Source organism: Ambystoma mexicanum, chromosome 1p (assembly GCF_040938575.1).
Source record: "Ambystoma mexicanum isolate Mex_15411 chromosome 1p, UKY_AmexF1_1, whole genome shotgun sequence".
Taxonomy (NCBI): domain Eukaryota; kingdom Metazoa; phylum Chordata; class Amphibia; order Caudata; family Ambystomatidae; genus Ambystoma; species Ambystoma mexicanum.
Genome location: NC_090921.1, coordinates 1,476,702,377 through 1,476,724,131, shown reverse-complemented (window position 1 = coordinate 1,476,724,131; position 21,755 = coordinate 1,476,702,377). Strand labels below are relative to the sequence as shown.

Here is a 21,755-nt window from a genome sequence, read left to right as displayed (position 1 = left end):
ATGCACGCGATTGTGCGGTTGGGCCAAAACTGTGTCTCTTGCAGGGGCTGTAGCAGCTCAGGAAAGCGGGTGAGGCAATGAAGAATAAGTTCCCACTATTCGAGGAGCGTCTTCCCAAGAGGGCAGAACAGGATCCAAGAGTTCGGAATAGCTTGGTAGCACAGGCTACCTCGATAAACAAGAGTGGCCTTCAGGGGACACTTGTGCGTAAAAATGTATGGATGTGCCAGGGGCCACCGGTAAGGGTTGCAAGTACTCACAGACTCTCGGCACACTGCGGGCCAAACTTCGGCAGTCGAGTCCACTACGGTTGCGGGTTCAAATCCTGCGGCTCTGCGGCTTTCAGGGGCTGCGTTTGTACTCAAGAAAGCAACAATACAGCATTTTTGCGTACCGCTGAAGTAAGTGAAAGAGTCAGTCCTTGCAAATTCTTTAAAATTCCACTAGGCTAGCAGGTCTAGTGACTTGGGTTACCTTCTCGCCCAAGAGAAATGCACTCGACCCTTGGCAACAGATGACAACAAAAATGTAAATGTGCTTTCTGTAAAATGGTGGCAGTCACCAAAAATCCACTTTGCATGCTGCTGTCACCCAGAGCCCAACCATGCACAGTGAAACCTTTATTTGACATTTACTGCAAACAAAGTAAATATTAAATAAAAGTTTCAAACGTCCCCTGCAAATGGTACTCTACCTTCATCAAATCTACTCGACAATGTGAATGGGTGAGTAGAGTTTGCGTGCCCTGGATGATTGTCTGTAAAAGATTAGCTCCATGAATGGGTACAAATAGATAAAATAAAAAGGCTCTGAAAACAGTTTTGCCACCTCTCATGTTTGTGCTGTTATGCAATGCAATCCTTATCATAGAGCATAGTGATCTCTGGAGGCTAAATACAGTGGATGGTACTGCAGCAGATCTGTAGCTGTACAGACGGGATGGAACTATTGATCACTACTTTGTGTACATATCTAGTTAATGTTGTGTATTGATTGTGTAAGAGGAAGGAAAGTAAGAGACTAAGCAGAGTGGATGGTGTAGCATGTGAATAACTGGACATCTAGGTGTTTGTGGCCATCTCACGTCAGGGTAGCTGTTACAAAGCAACATGGTGATAAGATAGAATGTACAGGAGTATGGATTCAGCTAATGGGTTGAGCATCAGTTGCAAATGGATGCCACCAGTAGGTCACAGAACTAGGTTTGCCATCAAAGGTATTTGGCTGTGTAATCATCTACATTTTCAAGAGTGTTCACTAGTTTATATGATTAATCTTCCCCAATCAAATGAAATCTCGTTTACACTGAGATTTAGATGTACTAACCTAAACGTTACTGTAATGCATGGAGACACTGCATTGTTTTAGAGTAGAAATACTGCAATTATGTATTATGAAAGTAATGGAATTGAACGACTGTCTTTTAAAAATATAAAATTAACAGATACCAATCGTTGCCAGACAGGATATAGTTGGCCTAATAAAAGTGTCATCCCGATTACGCCTGGCTTGACATTATTTGAAGATATAAAAAAAAGTCTTGACTAGCACTCCCACAGAGGCCTTTGGCACTTAAGAGTGGAGGAGTTGATTACTGCAGTGAACAGAGGGAAAGTGGGGGCCTGAGGGCAAGAGAGAGTAATGCTGGAAGAGCTGTGCTGTCATTGAACAGGGCAACTTAAATAGCTATTTTTTCTAGACAAGTGTCAATTTATTTAGCAAAGCTACAGAATTGCATAGCGATATGCTATATGACACTGCTTATTTTATGCCCTGCATAAAGATTACAGCCTGCCCACAGATGAGTTGTAAGGAGTAATTGACTAGTGCTCGGGAGAATGTGATGCAGAAGAAGGTATTCTCTTACATGGGACACTAACGAACATTCTGAGACCTAGAGACTATTCTCTTCCTTAGGCCTGGGACAAAGGGGTGTAGGCCACACATTTCGTCTGGGCCCAGCATCACACAGTGCATTGCGGCCCCCAGCCTTGTGACCAATCCAAACTCTACCACAAGCCACAGGCATGGAACTTTGTTAAAGGAGCTATAGATGGTAAAATAAACTAAGCAAATCTATGAAAGTCCTAATGTTGCTCTTCCTGAGAATATGGTGTTTTCAAGCTAGGTTATGGAGTGCAATGGTGGCAAGGGATACATTGATGTGATTGTCAAAATGTTGTCTTTATCAGCCAGGAAGAAGCTCAGGCTGTGGACGAAGAACTTTTCAATGAATACAAGTTCAGTGTGGACCAACTGATGGAGCTGGCAGGTCTCAGCTGCGCTGCTGCCATTGCAAAGGTATGTTGTGCATTGTGTAATTATTTCCATGAGTAAGCATCTCAAACGGACACTATGTAGAGCTGATAAAAGTGGTCCATAAGAAAATTTCAGATTTGGTGTACATTGGGGCCTTGAATGGGTAACTAGCACCAAAATATATATACTTGGATAACACTAATCTTCTTTTTAGTGGGGAGAGGTAACGTTCAGAGTGGCTGAGAGTGAAAGACTAGTTAATGGTGGTGCTATTCGAGACTATACATACTTAGGGGGAAATCAGGTATACTGTAGGTAAACAGGGAGCAAACCTGACATATCTTATTAGAAAACAATAGACCATAGAGGCTCCCCTACCTAATCGAGGTTTGGACACTCAATTAACTGGTTGAACACGAATTATCACACTAAAACATGATTCAGAACAATCGTACTTAGAAGTTCATGGAAAATGCAACCTAACTTCATTGCTGATTCTGTTAAAAACAATTTTAATAAAAAGCATATAAAGTTAAAAATATACACATAAAAGTTGGTCAATGAATTGACAGATAAAGTGACCAGTGCTGTTGAATAAAGTGCTGTTGAATCAAGTGTTGTGTGCTAATCACCAAAAAGTGCTAATAGAGTACAAAATACATAAAGTAACTATAACTCACTTACAAGCATATTCAAGTTCTAAATTAACGGATGCTTAATTTGGTATATTAGAAGGCAACCTTTGACTTGTTACAGTAAGCAGAAAAAAGCCACACAAAATACAACAAATGAGACCTGTCTTTTTCAAATGTCTCGTCACTTGGCGCTTTGGTTACCAAATACCTAAAATACACCTTGGCAGGTTTTTAGTCCTTGTAGAGGTACTTAGTGTTAGTATCTACTTTAGCCCCACATGTTTCGTTCCTGTAGTCCTTAGGAATGTTTTTAGGAACTTCTTCAGGGGGGTGTGGAAGCTGAGACTGGAACGTCCTCAGTTTAAGTCAGGATGGAAGCTTGATAGAGTGGAACTTGTTCAGGCTGTTACAGCGGCGTAGAGTCCTTGATCATATTTATAGAGGATAAGTCTAGATTGATAGCTGTTCACAAACTCTTGTTCTTAATACTTGTTAAGAGTACCAGGCCAAACCGTCTCTTAAGTATCGGTAGATAATGCCTAGGTGCTGCCCAGATTCATAGTGTTGCAGTCCCCAGGGATGTCCTTAAGACTTCAACTTGTGGTAGATTCATGTTTCCTATGTCTTCTGAGGTAATGTTGGTGTAGGCCAGAATTGGGCAGACTGGAAGTTATGAAGGCTACTAATATTCTAAAGTTCGCGGGTAACAAGGCTCTGTAACTGCAGTTCAGTTGGTGCGGACAGCGTTGTGGTGTCTGTATGTTTGTTGCTCGAGTGGCTTGTTCACCCGAAGTAGAGTACGTGCTATTCGAGAGCCATTAGGCAGGCATTGAAGTCCTTCGCACGGGAGAAGAGTATTCCAGCACAGAAACAATTCAGTTTCACCAGCACTTCTGTAAGCCAGTATATGCAGACATTTAATGAACAGTACACACAGAAGCACATGACAATTTAATGTAATAAATCAAGAGCAAATGAGGTACAGGGACTCTACTAAGCTTTCTCGTAAGTATTGCTTTACGTGGGCTGAAGCTAACCGGGCAGATCCCAGCAGTCTCCAAAAACCTCTTCTGAGCCAGGGCACTCTGTCGTCCACTGAAAAGCAGCTGTAGAAGAGTGACCCAACTGCGACAACCTGAACACTGTGACCCGTATACAACAAAAGCCTGACACTGCCAGACGAAACGAAAAAGGCAGACAAAGTGTGAAGAAAGCCCAGGGAACCTTCATGAGAAGCGGGCATCCAGCTGGGAGTCGCCTGAGGAGATGGTTTCAGAGGTCCGTCGGCTCTCAACATTGGGCAACGTGGAATGGGGTTGAGTTGTTGGGTGCTAGTTTGACACGGCAAAACACTGGCAGGCATCAATAATGCACTGGGAACCCCAAACCTATCTGATTCCACACCTTCTTAACAGAAGTCGGGATGGCGAATGCCATTTTGCAGCGAGCAGGAAAGCGGGAGAAATTTTTCCCAATGGAGATGGATGAAGGCAAGAACAGGCTGTGGCGGCCGTGGATGAGGGAATAACATCCAGGGGGGTGGGGCTAGAACCACTGTGTGCACATATACGAGCAATAACAGCCATGCTTGGATAAGGGAAAAACAACAGCACTACAAAGCCTGCCAGAACTGATACTTTGTTTCATTCTCGTTCTGCTTCTTGCAGGACATGCACGAAGAGGAGGAGGAGGAACTGAGATTATGTTGGGCCTATTAAGGTCTATCCTGAACCCAGTGGAAGAAGGAGTGTACAACCTTATACTCTTGAGGGGAACTATCTTCCTTCAGGAAAAAGAAGGAACTATTATGGTATTTTGATTGGAGCTGAACTGGCAAGCTCTGTTGTTTTCCTTAATAAAATGACTTTTATTTCACTTCAACAGTGTCTCAATCCCTCATTCCCACAAGTGGTGTCAGGAGTCGGATTTGAGCATGCTGTGGAAGCGCTCATCAAGGCCCTGGCGTAAGGCCAGCAGCAGCTGCAACAATGGCTCCAGCTTCCAGAGAAATGTTACCTCTAATTTATTTTGGCTGTGTGCTCCAAACAATAATTGTGTGCGGGCTGTTTTTTCAGTCATGTGCGCAACTGAGTGATGCAGTGGCCCGCCAGTGAGCAAGTGTTTAGTGATCCACTGTGCAAGCGAGGAATGCAAATTTGCGGCACAAGCTCTACTTCAGGGGACTTTTGAGTGCTCTATTCTCCTCCTAAAACTTTAACCTATCTGAAATTGTGTCTTTTTAAATCTCAAAACATTAGCAAGATCTTTTGTTTTATGATGATTGGTATAAGAAGGGAGTCTGGTTCTTCTGGTGGAACACAGATTCTGCCTCACAAATTAATATCAGCAGTAGCTCCTGCATTCCCAGTTCACTAAACCTATGGAATATAAAGGAAATGCTTTCTATTGGTTGAACGAAATGAGGAATATATTAACATTATTTTTGACGTAGATGACTAAAGAGAGGGGGTATGCACGGTTAAATAAATGCCACTAAATCATGTAATGTCAGATTGTCAATTCCACTACAAAAATGAGCATATATCCAGTCAAAGTAAGTGACCTGAACTAGTTTCTGTTAGTCCCTCTTTCTAGAATGCAGGCGGTTATTGGGTAGCAACAAAAAACATCTATCTTACGTGATGGAAAACAGGCATTGTGTGCAATATTTGAAAATAGATGGAAACGTTTCTGAAATTGAAATATTATTGGCATTGGGAAATGACCAAAAACCTTGGCTGGTAAAACAGGCCTGCTCACTCAGTGGGTTTGATAAACCAAGCCTGAACTGCTTCAGAAGAACACACACTGCACAATAGGACAGTGGTGGTTACCAGTAGGGTGTGGGGTGATGATAAATACGATGCATTGCCAGGCTGGCAGGCATATGTGAGGTGTTGTATGTAAAAAATGAAAAAAGTACCAATTCCACAGATACTCCGATGTACATTTCCTGTTTTTAAAAGGGGGACCCTGTTTGGGTGTACTGTACTGGCAGGAATGTCATATAAAACTGCATGGGGACTCAGTGGGAAAAATAGGTCAGGGACTCTGCACACATTTTGGTAAAATGGCATAACAAGGGGGACATCAGAGCTGGACATGCTGCTGAAATATGCTTGTCGAAAATGGACAAGAGATAATGTCTTTCACTATAATGGAAAAGAAACAGCGTTGTGAGGTTACAGATGTCTCATAAGCGTCCCCTTGAACCTTTTGTGAACTGTGCACTTTTGGAGTCTCCACTTGACGCGTTCCTCATAGTGGCCCTTAAAATGTGTTTGTACCACTACACAAATATAGCTGTCATATCTCCTGCAGTACGTGACCCTGCTAGTGCAGCCCTGCTGATTTGTTAAAATAACTACGTACACATTGTGAACATCTTTCCTGCAGCAGATATGCCTCCCTGTGTGTGCGAGCACCTGTCTGGCATATATGAGCAAGTTCCTTAAATAGGGAAATGCATTAAAAATGCATTCAATAGGACCTCTATTCATCATACAAGCACATGAGCATATATCCTAAAACACAAGCAACTCGGGTGCACATTTGGTAAAAGGGCATTTACAGTGTATACAAATCGGAAAATATTTGATTTTAAAACAATTGTTTCTTTGCGTAACTGCTTTACATGTAGAAATGCATGAGAAAAATGCATATGTATATTCTTACAGGTTTATATCAATGGATGGGTTCGGCTGGGCATCTCTGTGTTACTCAAATACAGCTGTAGCTTTCAGCAAATTGTATTTGGCATTTGTATAGCGTCTGCTGCCATTGGTATGGCCTCGAGGCGCTGTGAATGTGAACGCATTGTGGGACTCAGCTGTATTATATGGATTATGTGACACTGGACATGTACAGAGCGCACTGCATCCCGAAGTTACCTGAGGCACTGGCTTTGGAAGATGAGTAGGGTTGTTCAGTTGTTTTCGCTAGCAGGCAATAGAATAAGATGATGATGATGAGGTTGGTTGGCACAATTAGGTGTGGGATGGATTGGAGGTGTGCATCTCTGGGACAGGGATACACTAAGCGTCAATAAAACACCTGCTTAAATGGGGCTATGGGTTGCATGACAATGACCTTCGCACATACGCAGCAAACCTGCCTCCCAACTGCCCCCGGCACCATCAGCATAGATGCCATGCCACCACCACTAACTGCAACTCCTCGGCTTTGGTGTGGCACTGGGGAGGCATCAGGCTCACAATGTGGGAACCTCCCATCACATGATATCCCCAGGTTACTTTTACGCACAGCGCCACTTAACTAGCAGAATTAGGCTTCTTTGTGACTCATCCGGCATTCAACCATCATAATTTGAATATAGGTAAACTCGACCTCTTCCAACCCGGCACATACTAATTATACATATTGCTAATGTTAAACGTGCCCACTGCCCAGTCTTCTCTGCTAATTCAATTGCCTAGGTTATCCATTCTACTGCAGGACAATGTGTTAGAATGCCGGACCGCAGTCCTCTCGAAACTAACAAATCCACCTTCTCAGCACCAGGAGGGCATTCTAATGTCAGTTAACCGCTTGACGGATGCAGTAGCATCTTCCCAAAGGAATAGTAGGCACAGAAAATGGTGGCTACCACTCAACACTCGCCCACTCTCGGGCCTGTTAACCTTGCAGAGGAAGCACTGCACTACATCTGCAAACGATCGCAGACTGACCTTGTACATTTAAATATCTCTTGAACTGCACTACAGACCTACTCGCCATGACTCCACAGGACTGCTCCAGGATACCCAAAGGCCTGCTCTTAGGCAAGAAAGGTCTGCCAGCTGCTGGCTGCACAGGGTAGCTCTCGTGCACTTGCGCTCTCTCCAGATTCTCACTGCCTATCTGGTGTGCACTCCTTAAAATAAAGGCACTGTTTATTTGCGGTACACCAGCAGATTTCGAAATGTATTGGGCACCTCAAGTGAAATCCTGTTTTCGGTACTTCCCTCCTCAGGGGACACACAGCCCTGATAGCACCTGAAACCTGTTTTCATCCTCTAGTTCTCAGAGTTAATCCAGAGTCACTCAGCCTGCCCTGGCTGAGCCGCGCTGGACATATGGACTCGGTCAGAGTCGGTAGTGAGTGACATCTCTTTCTTGATGGAAAATCTGCAGCAGAGCTCAAATGAGCCCACAACAAATCAAAATACATAGAACTGGCACCAACATCCACGTATGTTAACAGAGCAGGCTATGTATTAAATTCCATGTTTCATAGCGCTATATGTACCCAGATATAGGTGTCACTGCGTTGTACAAGCACTGAAGAGAGGCAAAGAAATAGGAGCAAAAGTATGCTGTCATGGGGCTGCATATTAAGCGGTGTGTTCACAATATGGATCGCTTAAGTGGTACTGAAGGCCACTCTTGACAAAGGTAGACATTTCATTGTTTCAGAATAGTGGCTGGATGGCAGCTTATGTATGTTACTGATCTGATCTTGGACCAGTGAGCTCAGTAAACGGGGGCAGCCCGTGCTGTAAGGAACAATTCAATTAATATAGGTGAGTAGTGCAGACAATAAGTTTAGCATGGATCTTTCCGTATTGCTTCTCGTTTGAACTTTGGCCCATATGCACTTCAGTAATCGGTTTGGGACAGAAAGTGACCTGGAAACCTTCAAGGCACCGTATCAAGCGCCTTTTGCCAGAAAGGGCCCGGAAATGGGAAAAGGAAGCGATGGGCCCGATTTCAGCTAATCTCCGCCAGTTGGCACAGAAAAGCTTAATACCTGAGGGGAACTTGCCTGGCAGTTGTCTGTCTGTTGAGCGCTTCACATGTTGTCACCCGGTGGGGGACGGCTCCATCGAAGCTTGTTCAAAGAAAGCAAAATTGGGTGGGGCCCGCATATGCGCACTGAGGGCACATAGCAAACGTATCCACAGCCGGATCCTCTGCTAAATGTGCAGGCAATGCCACTGCTCATCAGTGTACTGAAGAGTGGCACGCTCAGCCATTTTCCTTCCTACACTTTTATATTGAAAGGAATCCATTCCGGAATGGTTTATTTTTTATATAAAAGTATAGGAATGGTGAGCAAAATGTTTTTAAAAGTAAAGGAGCGCCACTCCCATTGCCCAAACCAACTGCTCCCATACTTATTAGACCACTGCAGTAAAGCGCTCGGTACATACCTTTTTACTCTTTGATTCCAGTGTGAAGAGAGGGTCCGGCTGCTGGGCTTCAACAAGTACACACACGAAAATGTATTCCCCGACAAGTTTGCACCACTTACAATCTATATGGGCCTGAAAACAACAGCCTGGGGCACAAGCGATCTGCATTCACACCACAATGGAGCGCTCCAAGGTGCCACGCCTTACGCATGAGGGCTGGTGGTGGAAGGGACCCGTATTTGATTTGCTGTAACAGTATAGCACATGCAGCCAAGTGATGCTGCAACCAATTGTATTAAAAGCATGGTGTGCACAGCTCCTGATTGGCTGAACACAAAATACCAATGAAGGGAGGGCAGTGCAGGCACAATTCGTTTAAGTAGTGATTGAACGAATATGCGCAGCTTCGGAATCAAAGGTGCACGGCCGCGCTCCTTGCAGGGAACAGTGGAGCCATCAGGCCCAAGCAGATCGTCGGGCGTTTCAACAGGCGATCCAAATCCAGAGCGTGACCCATGAAAAGACTCTGGAAGCCTTTAAACAAATGACTGATGTCATAACGGCTACCCGAGGACATCAAGTGGTCCGATCTCGATCCTTCAAAAGTATCAACCTGGAAGGACCCAGGAATTTTCTTTACAAACTTTGAAAGAGTTGTGTGGGAAACCTGAAGGTGTCTCCCTGACTAGTCCCCTGGGATCTGTCATCCAGGTGGCAAGGACACGGCCATCGCTATTGGATCTAGTTCCTGGGAGTGGACCAGTGAGGCAGGATCACCTGGATGGGGGGGTCCTCGTGAAGTGGAAGGGGGATACCAACGGGTGATGTGCGGTATCCCCCTTCTTATAACACCTTTTCCCCATCGTAACCCGTAGGATACTCAAACATTCTACTCCCCCCCTGCCCCTTCCGACACAAACACTTTTGCGCACCATAAAAGACGACAAACACTAGAGCCATTTACCTGACATGTCCCATCACAAGGGTCAGGCAAAGTCAAGCAATTGACCAGAATCACACACACCTGAAGGCCCTTTCCTTTCCCCGCAGGGATAAAAGGTGGAGCATGAGAGCACAATGCAAACAAGGCAGACCGCACAAGAGAGCTAACTCAGCACAGCAGTTCAAGAGGAGGAGAAAGACGGCACAAATCGCAAGGGTAACAATGAGAGAAGCAACCTTGCCCTTTCCGACCAAGGCTTCTGACACCACTGCGGAAGGAATCGTAAGACCGCAAACAGTATCCAGTGTGTGTTGCAGAAGGTGTCAATGGTACACTGGACCCTCCTCTGCTGATAACCATGCCTGGGAGCGACGCTTACCACTGTGGTACCGACCTTGACTCCAGAGACAAGCAAAGCCAAGCGGTTCATCACAACCAGTTAGTCGAGGGTTGAGCCGATAAGAAACTGAACTGTGTTGAACAAAAGTAGCTAATTGAAATAAGTACAATGAACTGTTAATACGAGAGGGGAAAACCAGCTACAGAGGAGACGGGCACTACATGGGTGCTCACTCGGGGGAAAACTCTGGGCGACTATTCTATTGTTGAAACTGCCGTTACCAGAAGGCCTTGGGAAACGAGAGAAAGGATTCAAAGTGGTCATACAGAGGTCTAGTAAAATCCTCTGTACAATCGAAAGCCTTTGACCGGCAGATGATTGTGAAGCTAAGGGAAGTGTATCCTGTATCGTAAGAACTGTTCAAGAAATTGTTTAATTTGGCAAGTGTGTACCCGACAGAGGGATGCCGAAGAAAGGGGGCAAAGCTAGAAGTCCCAATAAATAGTGTGTTGACAAGAGTGAACCCGGCAGAGGGATGTCCACAGTGAACTGTTTGAAAAGACATTAAGATTTGTGAATGTTACAGATGAGATTGTGTTGAAAGCCGTAGTGAACCAGACCGAGGGAGGCTAATATTCGAGAAGGTTCTGAGCCCAGAAGAGGGGGATCAAAGGATGAAAAGGCATCACCCAACGTGCAAGTAGAAAGGAACTTCTGTTTATTATTTTTGGAATACATCAGGTCCTCGGAGGCAAGAGACTTTTTGTAGAATAGAGACTTAACCACCGAAGGCTCTGATAGCTGAGAGTGGAACTGTTGGCTTGTGCTGGGAAAGCTCAAGCGCGTGCTGTGCTCCGGAGTCTCGCCTTGTCCCGTGCTCAAAACGTGGGGAAGGGAGACCATGACTATTGCATCTTGATTTATTATTTGTGAATAAGGTTCAAGAAAAAAACACAATGCTGTTAGACTGCGCCCATCCCTTGTTGTCCCTTGGTTTTGAGTAGTAAATAGGTTACGTTTTTTTGTGGTAATTGAGGAGAAAGAAATCTCTCAAACTCTGGCTTGATTTAATGAGGCTTTTTATTTAAAATTGTGTTCATCAAAATTAAAGATATAGTTTTTTCCTTGCTAATGGCGCAACATAAATTAGATTCCTTGACAGGTGTTTGTCATTAATTTTGCTGATAGTTCTTCAGTAGGAAAACTAAATAGCCTGAGATACGGCTTACATGTTTCCAAAACAACTGAAAATCAAATATAAAAAGAAACAGTTCACTAATATGCCTTACAACGGCTACAAGTTATCATCATTTCAACATTTAGGAACAGAAGCACATATTTGTTGCTTTTTTTTGTTTAAAACAATTTTTATTTACTTTTACAACATCCAATCAACAACAACAAAAAACAAACCTAGCAGTGCATGTCCTACATCTTTAAGCATCCTATACCATATTGAAACATAACCGGTGCTTACCTGTTACCCTCCCCCCTAACTTGAGCCTACTCCACTTCACATACCGCCGTTATATCCTCTAGGGATACTTCCTCCTCCGTATTCCCAGCGGTATCATGTTCACTTGGGCATACCTGGGTGGACCCAGGCAGTGTGGCCACTAAGTGCCTCCAGGCCATCAGCGTATCTGCTTCTTCCTCCCCTCCCCTGTTGGCCGCTTCATTCCATACCGCTGTTTCCGCTTCAGCCCATTTCTTGAGATGATTCCACCAAACCTCTACCTTTGGTCTGTTACATGCCTTCCAACCCATGGCAATTCTGCGCTCGGCAAGTATATAAGCCAGGTCCTTAAGTTTGCTCACGTGTTTTAGTTTGCGTGGTCTAGGGAAACCCCCCACCATACCTGCCCACACAGATTCCACGTCTAGCATGAGCCCTTTCCCCATCAATCGGTGGGCTACTTCTTCCCAGAATCTTCTAATTTCAGGGCATGCCCAGAACATATGCATCAATCCTGCATTCACTTCCCCACATTTGGGACATGTTTGTATTTCTGCGCTCTTGAATTGAGCAATCCTCTCGGGGGGGGTCATGTACGCTCTGTGGGTTACCTATAGCTGGATTTGTTGCAGCCTTGCGTTCCTGGACACTTTTTTTATGGTACCTCTGAGCCCTCTCCCACAGCCCATCATTCATGAGTTCCCCTTACTTCCTCTTCCCAGTCCCGTTTTAGCTGGGTCACTTCCTTCCCCACCCTGGACATCAACAGTTGTAGATTCGGGAAACCTCATGCCCCCCCTCTGGGATATCATAAATTGTTTCTATGGCCGTATCAGGTTGGTCTTCCAGCACTATTTCAGATCATGTTTCTCTCGCCCGCCGCACCAATCTGGTGTATGTGATATACTGCTTTAGGTGTAGACCTGTTTCCTCTACCAGTGCATTAAATTCCATTATCTTCCCATCTTGCCATATATCTCCCATTGTTGTGATACCCACCGGTTCTCAATGCTTACGAATCGCCTTCCTCAGTTGCTCATCCCCTCTAGCGGCACTTGCGGAGAACACAGAGTCGGGTTCTCCATGGCCTGGCAAGCCTTCTGCCAAATCTTCCACCCCAGTTCCAGCATCCCTGGATGCCCTTTTAGCTCTGATTTAGGCAGCCATATTCATTCTTTCAAGAAAAATGGAGTACATTCAGACTTCAGCAGTCTGGACTCTGATGTTGAGTTTTCTGTTAGCCACCTAGCCACATATTGTAGTTGGCTGGCCAAGTGATAGATCTCAAAGTTGGGAAGTTTTATGCCCCCTTTATCATATGTGTTCTGTAGTTTCCACAGGGCTATTCTATTCTTGGTATTATGCCAAATGAAGCCTCTGCATATGCTCTGAAGTTTAACAAAGAATCGCTTGCTTATCATGTATGGTATATTTCCAAAAAAATGTATCCGCCTCGGCAATACAACCATCTTCAACAGCGCCACCCTTCCTACCATGGTCAAAGGGAACTTAACCCAGAATCTCATGCTATTCTCAATGTTTGCCACTGCCTTCTCTTATTATGTTTGTGTTCATCCTCTACCACGTGATAGATATCAATCCCTAGGTATCTAAAAGTTGTGGTCTCCCAGGGTATTTGTAGCAAAGGTAAGTGTTCTCGCAGAATCCCCCTATATCTCCCCAGGGGGAATATACACAACTTCTTAGGATAACTGCGATGCCAGAGAGCAACGCAAATCGCTCGAGTACTTCTAAAATGTATTGTAAGTTTTCCTCCGGGTACCTCAAGTATAACAATATATCATCGGCATACAATGATATTAAATGTGGACCTCCTTTCGTGAAAATCCCCACCTCATCGTACTGTTGCCTCAGGTATATCGCTAGGGGTTCCAGTGCGAGAATGTACAGCATCGGGGACCAAGGGCATCCCTGTCTGGTGCCCCTGCTGAGTTGCCACCTCTCTGAAATAATCGCTCCCGTCTTGGCTCTGGCTACTGGTGAGCTATATAATAGTTTCACCCACTTCAGATACCCGGGCCCTATTCCATATTCCTTTAAGACTGCTATCAACCAAGGCCATTTAACAGAATTGAAGGCCTTCACCGCATCTAATGAGACAATAGCGACTTCCTGCGCATCTCCTTCTGTTTGCTCTGACCCGGTGGAGCCTCCTAAGGTTGTCGGATATGCTTCTGTGCGGAACATATCCGTTCTGATCAGGATGTATAAGTTTGCTTATGACCTGTCTCAATATACCCGCCAACACAGCCGTGGGTATCTTGCTGTCCTGGTTCAGCATGGATAGCGGTCTATACGACACGCGGTCCATGCTCGGCTTATTAGGTTTAAGAATCGGAATGATGATCGCCTCTCTCAGGGATTCTGGCAATATTCCTTTTTCGAAAGCTTCATTTAACATTGCCAGTAGCGAGGGAAGCACTTCCGTCTTAAGTTTTATAGAACTCGCTGGGGAGACCGTCCGCTCCCGGGGCCTTGCAAGTGGGTTATTCCTCAATCACTGCTTCTAGTTCCTCCAATGTGATTGGGTTGTCTAGGTTCTCTCTCTCTTCAGCACTCAATTTGGGTAGGCCAAAATTCTCTAGTGTTTCCACTATCTCGCCCCATTCACCCCCGTCTGTGTAAGCACAAAATTAATGGTAGTCAAGAAGTGTCTTTCCAGATGTCCATTTCTTAAGGCCTTTAATTGTAATATTTCAATGGTCACTAATGGCTTAATTTCTGCTTCAGTTTATTTGGGTATGTTTTATTTTGAGTACTTATTTGTGTATTTTCAGTGGTTATTCATGACTCCCTTTGTCATTATATTTCCTGTATGTTACTTTACAGACATGTGCTTCTGTTTTGTTCCTGATGAAGGTGGCCAAATCTTTTGCCAAACGCCAAAACTAGTTTATCCTTTCAAAGCTTCTGAACAATCATCTAGTCTTTAATTGGTATAGGCAAATAATGAATCGTTGAATACTTCATTAATTGTTCATTTATTTTATAGGTGGTGACGGTAGTTCTTTATTTTCACATCGTTGCTGATATATGAATTGTTGAAATATATCATTATGAATTGTGTTTGTCACAAAATGGCCAAAACCTTTTGATGATAATTTTATAATTTCATATTATAAACCTTTTATTGCTGTGTATTCAGACCTTATTCTTTTTTACTTCATTTATTTGTATTATTGTGACATAGCATGCAGTTAATATACATTTGATTCCTTCACTCAAAATAATTGACCTGAGAGTGTCTTGTTTTTAGTTCATTCTAAAGGTAGGCGGCTGCAGCCCGATGGATGCAATTGAAGACAATGCACATCATTTTAAGTTGAATTCTCTACTCTGAATTCTGCTAATAAGTTGTATTGAAATACCCCTCAGGAGTGCATTAAACTAATACAAGTGACTATTCTATAAGGTTCCTACTACATTTGCACACACATCCTGTTGCATGAAGGGACACATCCCACATAGCCTCCTGATATTAAAATAGCATCATTTGTGAATGGCTTGGGCCTTTTTCCAATTTAATGTCAAGCATTTAACCTGAGATGACAACTTTACACGTTTTGCAAATAAGGGGAAGATGGATTGTGAGTTAGGATTCCTTCTTGGTATTATCATGTCCTCCTCCATCTCTCCCTGGCTAAGATAAAGCCAGCTAGATTCCATTCAGGCTTAAATGTCATCCAGGCTTCATAAATGTATGGTCAAACAGATTTCAGCTCAGCTGCAATGGCTGTACAGTGGTAAAATGGAAAAGGGGTATGCTTTAACTTCAAAATGAACCATTCCAGAATGATCACAATGTTTGTAAAAAATAGCTTGACTCTTAACAGTACAAATCAAATTAGTGTAATTCTGTTCCTGACAGTTCCTGCTTACTTTGCCCTCCAGAATTGATGTTCCAGAGGTGATGAAGGATTTCAGTCTTATTGAGTAGTGTTGTGGTGGTCAAGTCGAAACTGATGATTAATCACACCACACCAGTCAAGCAAACCCATTGGAAACTCAGCAAACAAGCATTCAGATTATTCCAAAACTTCCCAGTGGAGGCTCTTACAGAAGACCTAGCCAAACTCTACTACACATGGGCTGATCTACCTCTGAGGAACCAGGTTTGTGACTCGCTTCTCCAAGAACTCAACACCACCCTCACAACAAATATCAACCATCTTGTCCCAGTGAAATAACACACCCGCAAGCCTAAACTTTCTGCACCATGGTACACTCAAGAACTCAACTTCAACAAACAAACCATCAGAAAGCAAGTAAGATTTGGCGAAAATCCTGTAGCGCATCCGACCTCGCCCTGCTCAAGGACATCTGTGATAAATTCAGACGACTGAATACCACTGCCATGGACAGGTACTATAGACGCCCAATAGCAAAGGCCAATAATGAAAGCACAGCCCTCTTCAAAGCTATCAAGCACTGCACCAACCCTATGCCCAACCCACCCGTACCGCACACATTGAAAAATCCACCATCATGAACTTTCTTCATCAAGATCAGTATGATCCGCCAAGACAGACAACAATGCTAAAACTGGCAGCACACTACACATCCATCTCTTAAAACCACAACTACCAGGACAACCTTTAAGGTACTCACTATGGAAGAACTAACAACCTCCCAGTAGCATCCCTCTAGCCCACATCGTACATGAAAAACATCCTCCCTGCCTCTGTACTCAAGACCCTTCCTACTGAAACACTCCTTCCTTACCTGACAATCGTCAACAGCTCCCTAGCTCAAGGCACCGTCCCCTCAAGAATTGATAAATCCTCCCGAATCTCAAGAAACCAACACTGAACCCTGACAGCCTCAGCAATTGACACCCCCATCTCCCCTTCCTAAGTAAGATCCTTAAGAAAGCAGTAGCCATGCAACCTCTCCAACACACCGAAACTGACAACTTCCTTCAGACCTACCAAACTGGCTTCAGACTCAGATGCAGCAGAGAAACGTCTGCCATCAAAGTGATCGACTATGCCCTTTTAGTCCTCGATGATGGCCATCCTTACCCCCTAGTTTTCCTGGACCTCCCTATACCTATACCCTACACCAGTGTTCCCTGTATATCCATGTAGACCACGGGTCAAACCAACACATACACACACTGCAAACACTATGTGGGTTGCTTCACTCTCTAATGAACAACTTTTACCTGCATCTTATACACACCAATGTATTGTTCAGAAATTCATTTAATTATACGGTTAAATAACTGTATTGTACACTCCTTTTAAATATGTGTTTGTTTACAAAATTATACTTCTGACAATTCAAATGTTCATTAGTTATGTAGTTCAATTTCTACATTGTATAATGCTTGGCACATGTAAACAAGATCTCCTAACCTAAAAAATCAAATACCTATATCTACTCAAAACATTAACATACACAGAAATTCAAATCAAATATACAAACATTTAAAACAAAATACACACTTCTGTTGCACACGCTGGAGGCCCTCTCAGCCTACAACGTAGCCTACTAAAATGTCAAGTGCATCAATGAACGTGTCAAGTGTGAAGTGCTAACAGTACTAATTTAAAGTGCCAAATATCATACCAAATAGAACTGCCTTTTGAACAACCTCAAATAAGGGCAACTAACCCTCAGCCAGCTAACAAGCTGTACGTATACCTATACCCCACACCAGGATTCTCTAATTCCACGTAGACCAGGAGTCAACCAATATAGATACAGTGCAAACGTTGCGTGGGTTGATTCACTCTTATTAACAACTCATCAAATGCATTGACTTTTACTCACCTTGACCGCTCGGTAGCATTTGACACAGTTGACCACCAGACACTCACCAACAATCTACATCGATGGAAGGGGGATGAGCCAGATCGTCCTCAGCTGGTTCAAATTGTACTTTTCTAACCGCCATCAGTTTGTATGTATTGATTCCTCCAGATCACCAGCTGTATCCTTCAAACAGATTCCTGCAAGGATCCATCCACTCCCCTGTGATCTTCAATCCTTGCATAGAACCCTCCTTGCTCTACACAAAATTCACATCCACCAATATGCATATGACACGCAACTCTATCTCAAGATATCCTCCATTGAAGACATCCACAGGCTCAAGGCCTGCCTCTAATAGGTACAGTTGTGTGTGTACAGTGCTTAACTGTAGCTTAACCCCTCCAAGCTTGTACTCCTACACTTGACCCAACAACACTGATCACCCTGACATCCAAACCAGGCTCTCTACTATCCACATTGACAGACGCATCCTCTTCAAACAGCACATAGCAAGGAAGACACAAACTGTGTGGTACCAACTTTCTCTCTTGCGGAAATTTAAGCCCTTCATCCCAGAAAACCTCAAATCTGCTGTCCAAGCTTTGGTCCGCTCCTGGCTATAGGGTGGCAATGCTTTTTTGGAAGGCCTTCTGGCAACTAAGCCAGTATCTCCAAGTCCTGCTGCATCATCTACAAGCCTGTCAGCTTCTCCAGCATGCGGTCTGGCATGGATTCACATGCTCATGAATATTCCCCGTCGTCAGGCTGGTAATCCTCGGTAAAGAAAATAATCAGTTTCAGTTTCGTTTCTGAACTGTCTTTCTCCTAATAACCAATCACTGGCCTCTGGGTCATACTGCCCCCAGCCAATGACTGCCCTCTAGCTAAGCCCCTCCTCTGGCAGCCATCTTCAGATTTTTACCGCACGTTTAAGTGTTGGGAGGCCTCGTGATATAGCTCTCGAGCTTTTACGGCGTTTTACGATTTTTCAAAGAGTTTAATCTCTTTTTTTCGGTCAATCGAGCCTCAAGCTCCATCGTTTCTACTTCCGATTAACGGTGACCCGTTGCAGAATTTTCTTTGCCCCTCAAGGGCCAAGTTTTCGTCGAGTTCTGCTTCTTGGAGGATTCCAGAAGATCTTTGAGGCCTACCCCGTGTGGACATGGCCCAGGACAAAGGGAGCACGATGCCCAGATCCAAGCTGTTCAGGAGCTGCCCTGGATGCAGATTGCAGAATGTCTTCAAGGAGGACAAGCATTCTAGATGCCTCTACTGCCTTCACAAAGACAAAACGCACGTGGAGAAGGACTGTGCATTTTGCAAGAACATGTCGGAGCGAAACATGAAGGATCGGCGGATCCGCCTCACCAACTGGCTGGAGGGGAAGAGCCCAGCAACAGGTGAGAAGAAGAGGTCCGACCGGTCTTCTAAGACCTTTGAGGACGCTCCGGCGACGGGGGCCCAACAAAAGGCAAAGCACCGCGAGTCTGCGCACTGGGAGCGCCGAACGGTCAGGCTCCTCGGTTGCCAGGCGGGGCGCACTTTCACCGACGCCATCAACCACGAGCCAACGCTCTGGCTCTGGGAAGAGGAAGTCAGAGAACCCGGGTAAGCTTCGGGAGAAGTCCCAGTCGATCCCGACGGAGAAAGCCGAGGGGGAGCGAGGCGGAGACCCTCCTGTATTGCTCTCCCCAGAGTGCATGGAACAAACATAAATCACCAATGCAATTATAGAGCAAATACTTTGAACGCAGAAAGACTCAATAACTTGCAACCACACACTCTTAGAAGATAATCAGCACTTTACGGCTCTTTATTCAAAGCTTAGAGGCAACCAGTAATAACATAGAAATATCTCACAGAAGTAGCATAGACATAAATCACAGAAGAAGCAAAGAATTCAAAAGGAAATACATCACCGTGAGCGTAATTGGATTCCTCATCTCGTCCAGAAGTGGCTGGAAGACCCCGGGAGCAGCCAGGCCGAGAGCACCACAGCTCACAGGAGGGCCGGACGTAAGCGTCCTTCTCTGGCTGAAATCTCACCTGACCACCTCCGGGTTCCCGCACACTCCACAAAGGGGTGGCAGTTCTCGAACCTTCTGGAAATGGCACTTGCGCAGTTGATGAGCAGCCGTCGGTTGCCAGCTGGGTCAATCGAGAGCTACCCCAAGGAGCAGAGTGCCTCCCTTCTCTAAAAACACGCTCCGCAGAGAACAGTAACAAACCATAACAAAGTTAGCTATCCCAGCAGAATTGTCCTTGACCGCATATCAGGTTTGGAAACAATGTCTTTCTCAGCACTGTGAATCTAACACTCAGCAAAATGTGTGCAGCTTTTCACTGCGGCATGAAGTAAATATCCATCATGGCTCCGAGTGCTCCCAGAATGCATTGCGCACCAGTGCCATTTTAGTTCAAGTATAACACCTCCCCCCCAAGGTGAAGGACTCGAGCGCGTCCAAAGTCGTGAAGGCCTTGATTCACCCGGTGAAGGCCTCTTTCGAGGGAGTCAAGGCGGCCCTAGCGAAGCCTGTGGAGGCTACCCCAGTGGAGGCGACCTCAGGGCCCAGAGTTTCCCTGCCACCGCAGAGGGAATCCTCTTTTCAACCCATCGATAAGACCCCGTGAGAACCCCGGTGGAAAAAGAAGGGGGGGCAGTGGCCATCACAGACACAGATACAGCCTCTGAAGAGGAGCTGGCTAGAGTCGTGAAGATCCTGGACAAGAGGTTCGGTCCCACGGGAGGGATCCCGACAAGGTGGACGAAGAAAGTGACGGTGGTGCCGACGAGGTTCCCGTAGAGGCGGAGGATCCACTCCCCAACCGTTGCGCCCGTCGCAGCCGGTACCTGGGCCACAGGACAACTCGGGAGCAATCCAGGCCTTGTCCTTATCGCTGTACACAAAGTTGCCCTTAACCCCAGCAGACGACCCAGTGGAGCCTGCACCGTCAGGAAGCCCTCCAAGCAAGCGGAGGAGAATTCATCCCCCACCAACCTTCCAGCCTGCATGGCCCTCACAGCTTTCATCTCCTTCCCCGGATCCGAGGGATGACACGGGAACAGAGACGGCCACAATGGGGGCAGATGACAACGGTGGCGACGACGGGATGGGCCTTCCATCACCACCTCCGTGGCCTTCCCACCCGATGAAATTGGCTCCTTCCACGCCATGATCGCCAGGGCATCCAAGCTCTTCCAGCTCTGCCCCAAAGAACAGAAGGAAGGTTTCCTCCATCAACGGCGTGAGGCCAAGAGAAAGATGGTCCTCTCGGTCCCGTTACCTGACGACATCTGGGACGAGGGGCTGGTGCTCCTGAAGAACCCGTCCACGACCCCTGCCAAGAGAGACCGGTATGAGAAGAAGTACCGGGTCCCGGATTCCATCCCATGTGCCTTAGGGCGCAGCCGATCCCGGATTCGGTCATCTCAGCGGCAGCCAAGAAGAAAGCGGCGGGAGCGACAGCTTCAACTTCGACCTCCCCGCCAGACGGCGAAGGGAAGAAATTGGTCGCCATGGGACGACGGGTCATCTCGTCGGCGGCGACGACGATTAAAGCGGGCAGCGCCTTTGCGATTGTGGCCCGCTACGACAGGGAGCTGTAGTTTAAGATCGCTCCTCTGGTGGACTTCCTCCCGGATGATGAGAGGGCTGTGGACCTGGAGATCCTGCAGGAAGGTGAGGTGGCGTTGGACCACGCCATAACGGTGGCCACGGACATTGCTGACACGCCACGCCAGATGGGCAACAGTGTTCGCCTTCGCCGGCGTGGTTGGCTCAAGGCAACCAATTTCCGCCAGGACGTGCAAACCAGAGTTTTGGACATGCCTTTCGACAGGAACAACCTGTTTGGCAAGACAGTGGACGAGTCACTGCAGGCCATCAAGGCCGACACGGAGACGGCGCGGGCCTTAGGAGTTTTGCAGCAACGACAGCCGCCCTTTCGGAACTCTCGAGGCAAGCAAAGTGCCTCCAAAGGATTCGGCGGTGGCTCCTCGACGTACCGCTAGGCGGCCCGCTCCTCGTCGCAGGAGGCCTATAGACGACGCGGCAAGTCAGGAGGATGTCATTGTCACCAAGGAGGCCAAGGCGGCCATTCTAAAAGGACATCGAAAGTTTCTCAGATTCGCAGGACGGCACTACCAGTTCAAGGCCCTCCCCTTCGGATTGAAGTCGGCGCCCAGGGTATTCACCAAGTGCCTAGCACC

The 21,755-nt window shown here is 45.8% G+C and overlaps 1 protein-coding gene across 1 annotated transcript in view; it reads left to right on the top strand.

Annotated features, from left to right (window-relative positions):
- The window catches only part of NAXE (NAD(P)HX epimerase), a 312,071-nt gene that overhangs the window by 127,378 nt on the left and 162,938 nt on the right, over positions 1-21,755 (top strand). Inside the window, exon 2 of the mRNA XM_069607143.1 lies at positions 2,193-2,301. Coding sequence (XP_069463244.1) covers positions 2,193-2,301 — 109 coding nt within the window. The remainder of the gene's footprint in view (positions 1-2,192; positions 2,302-21,755) is intronic.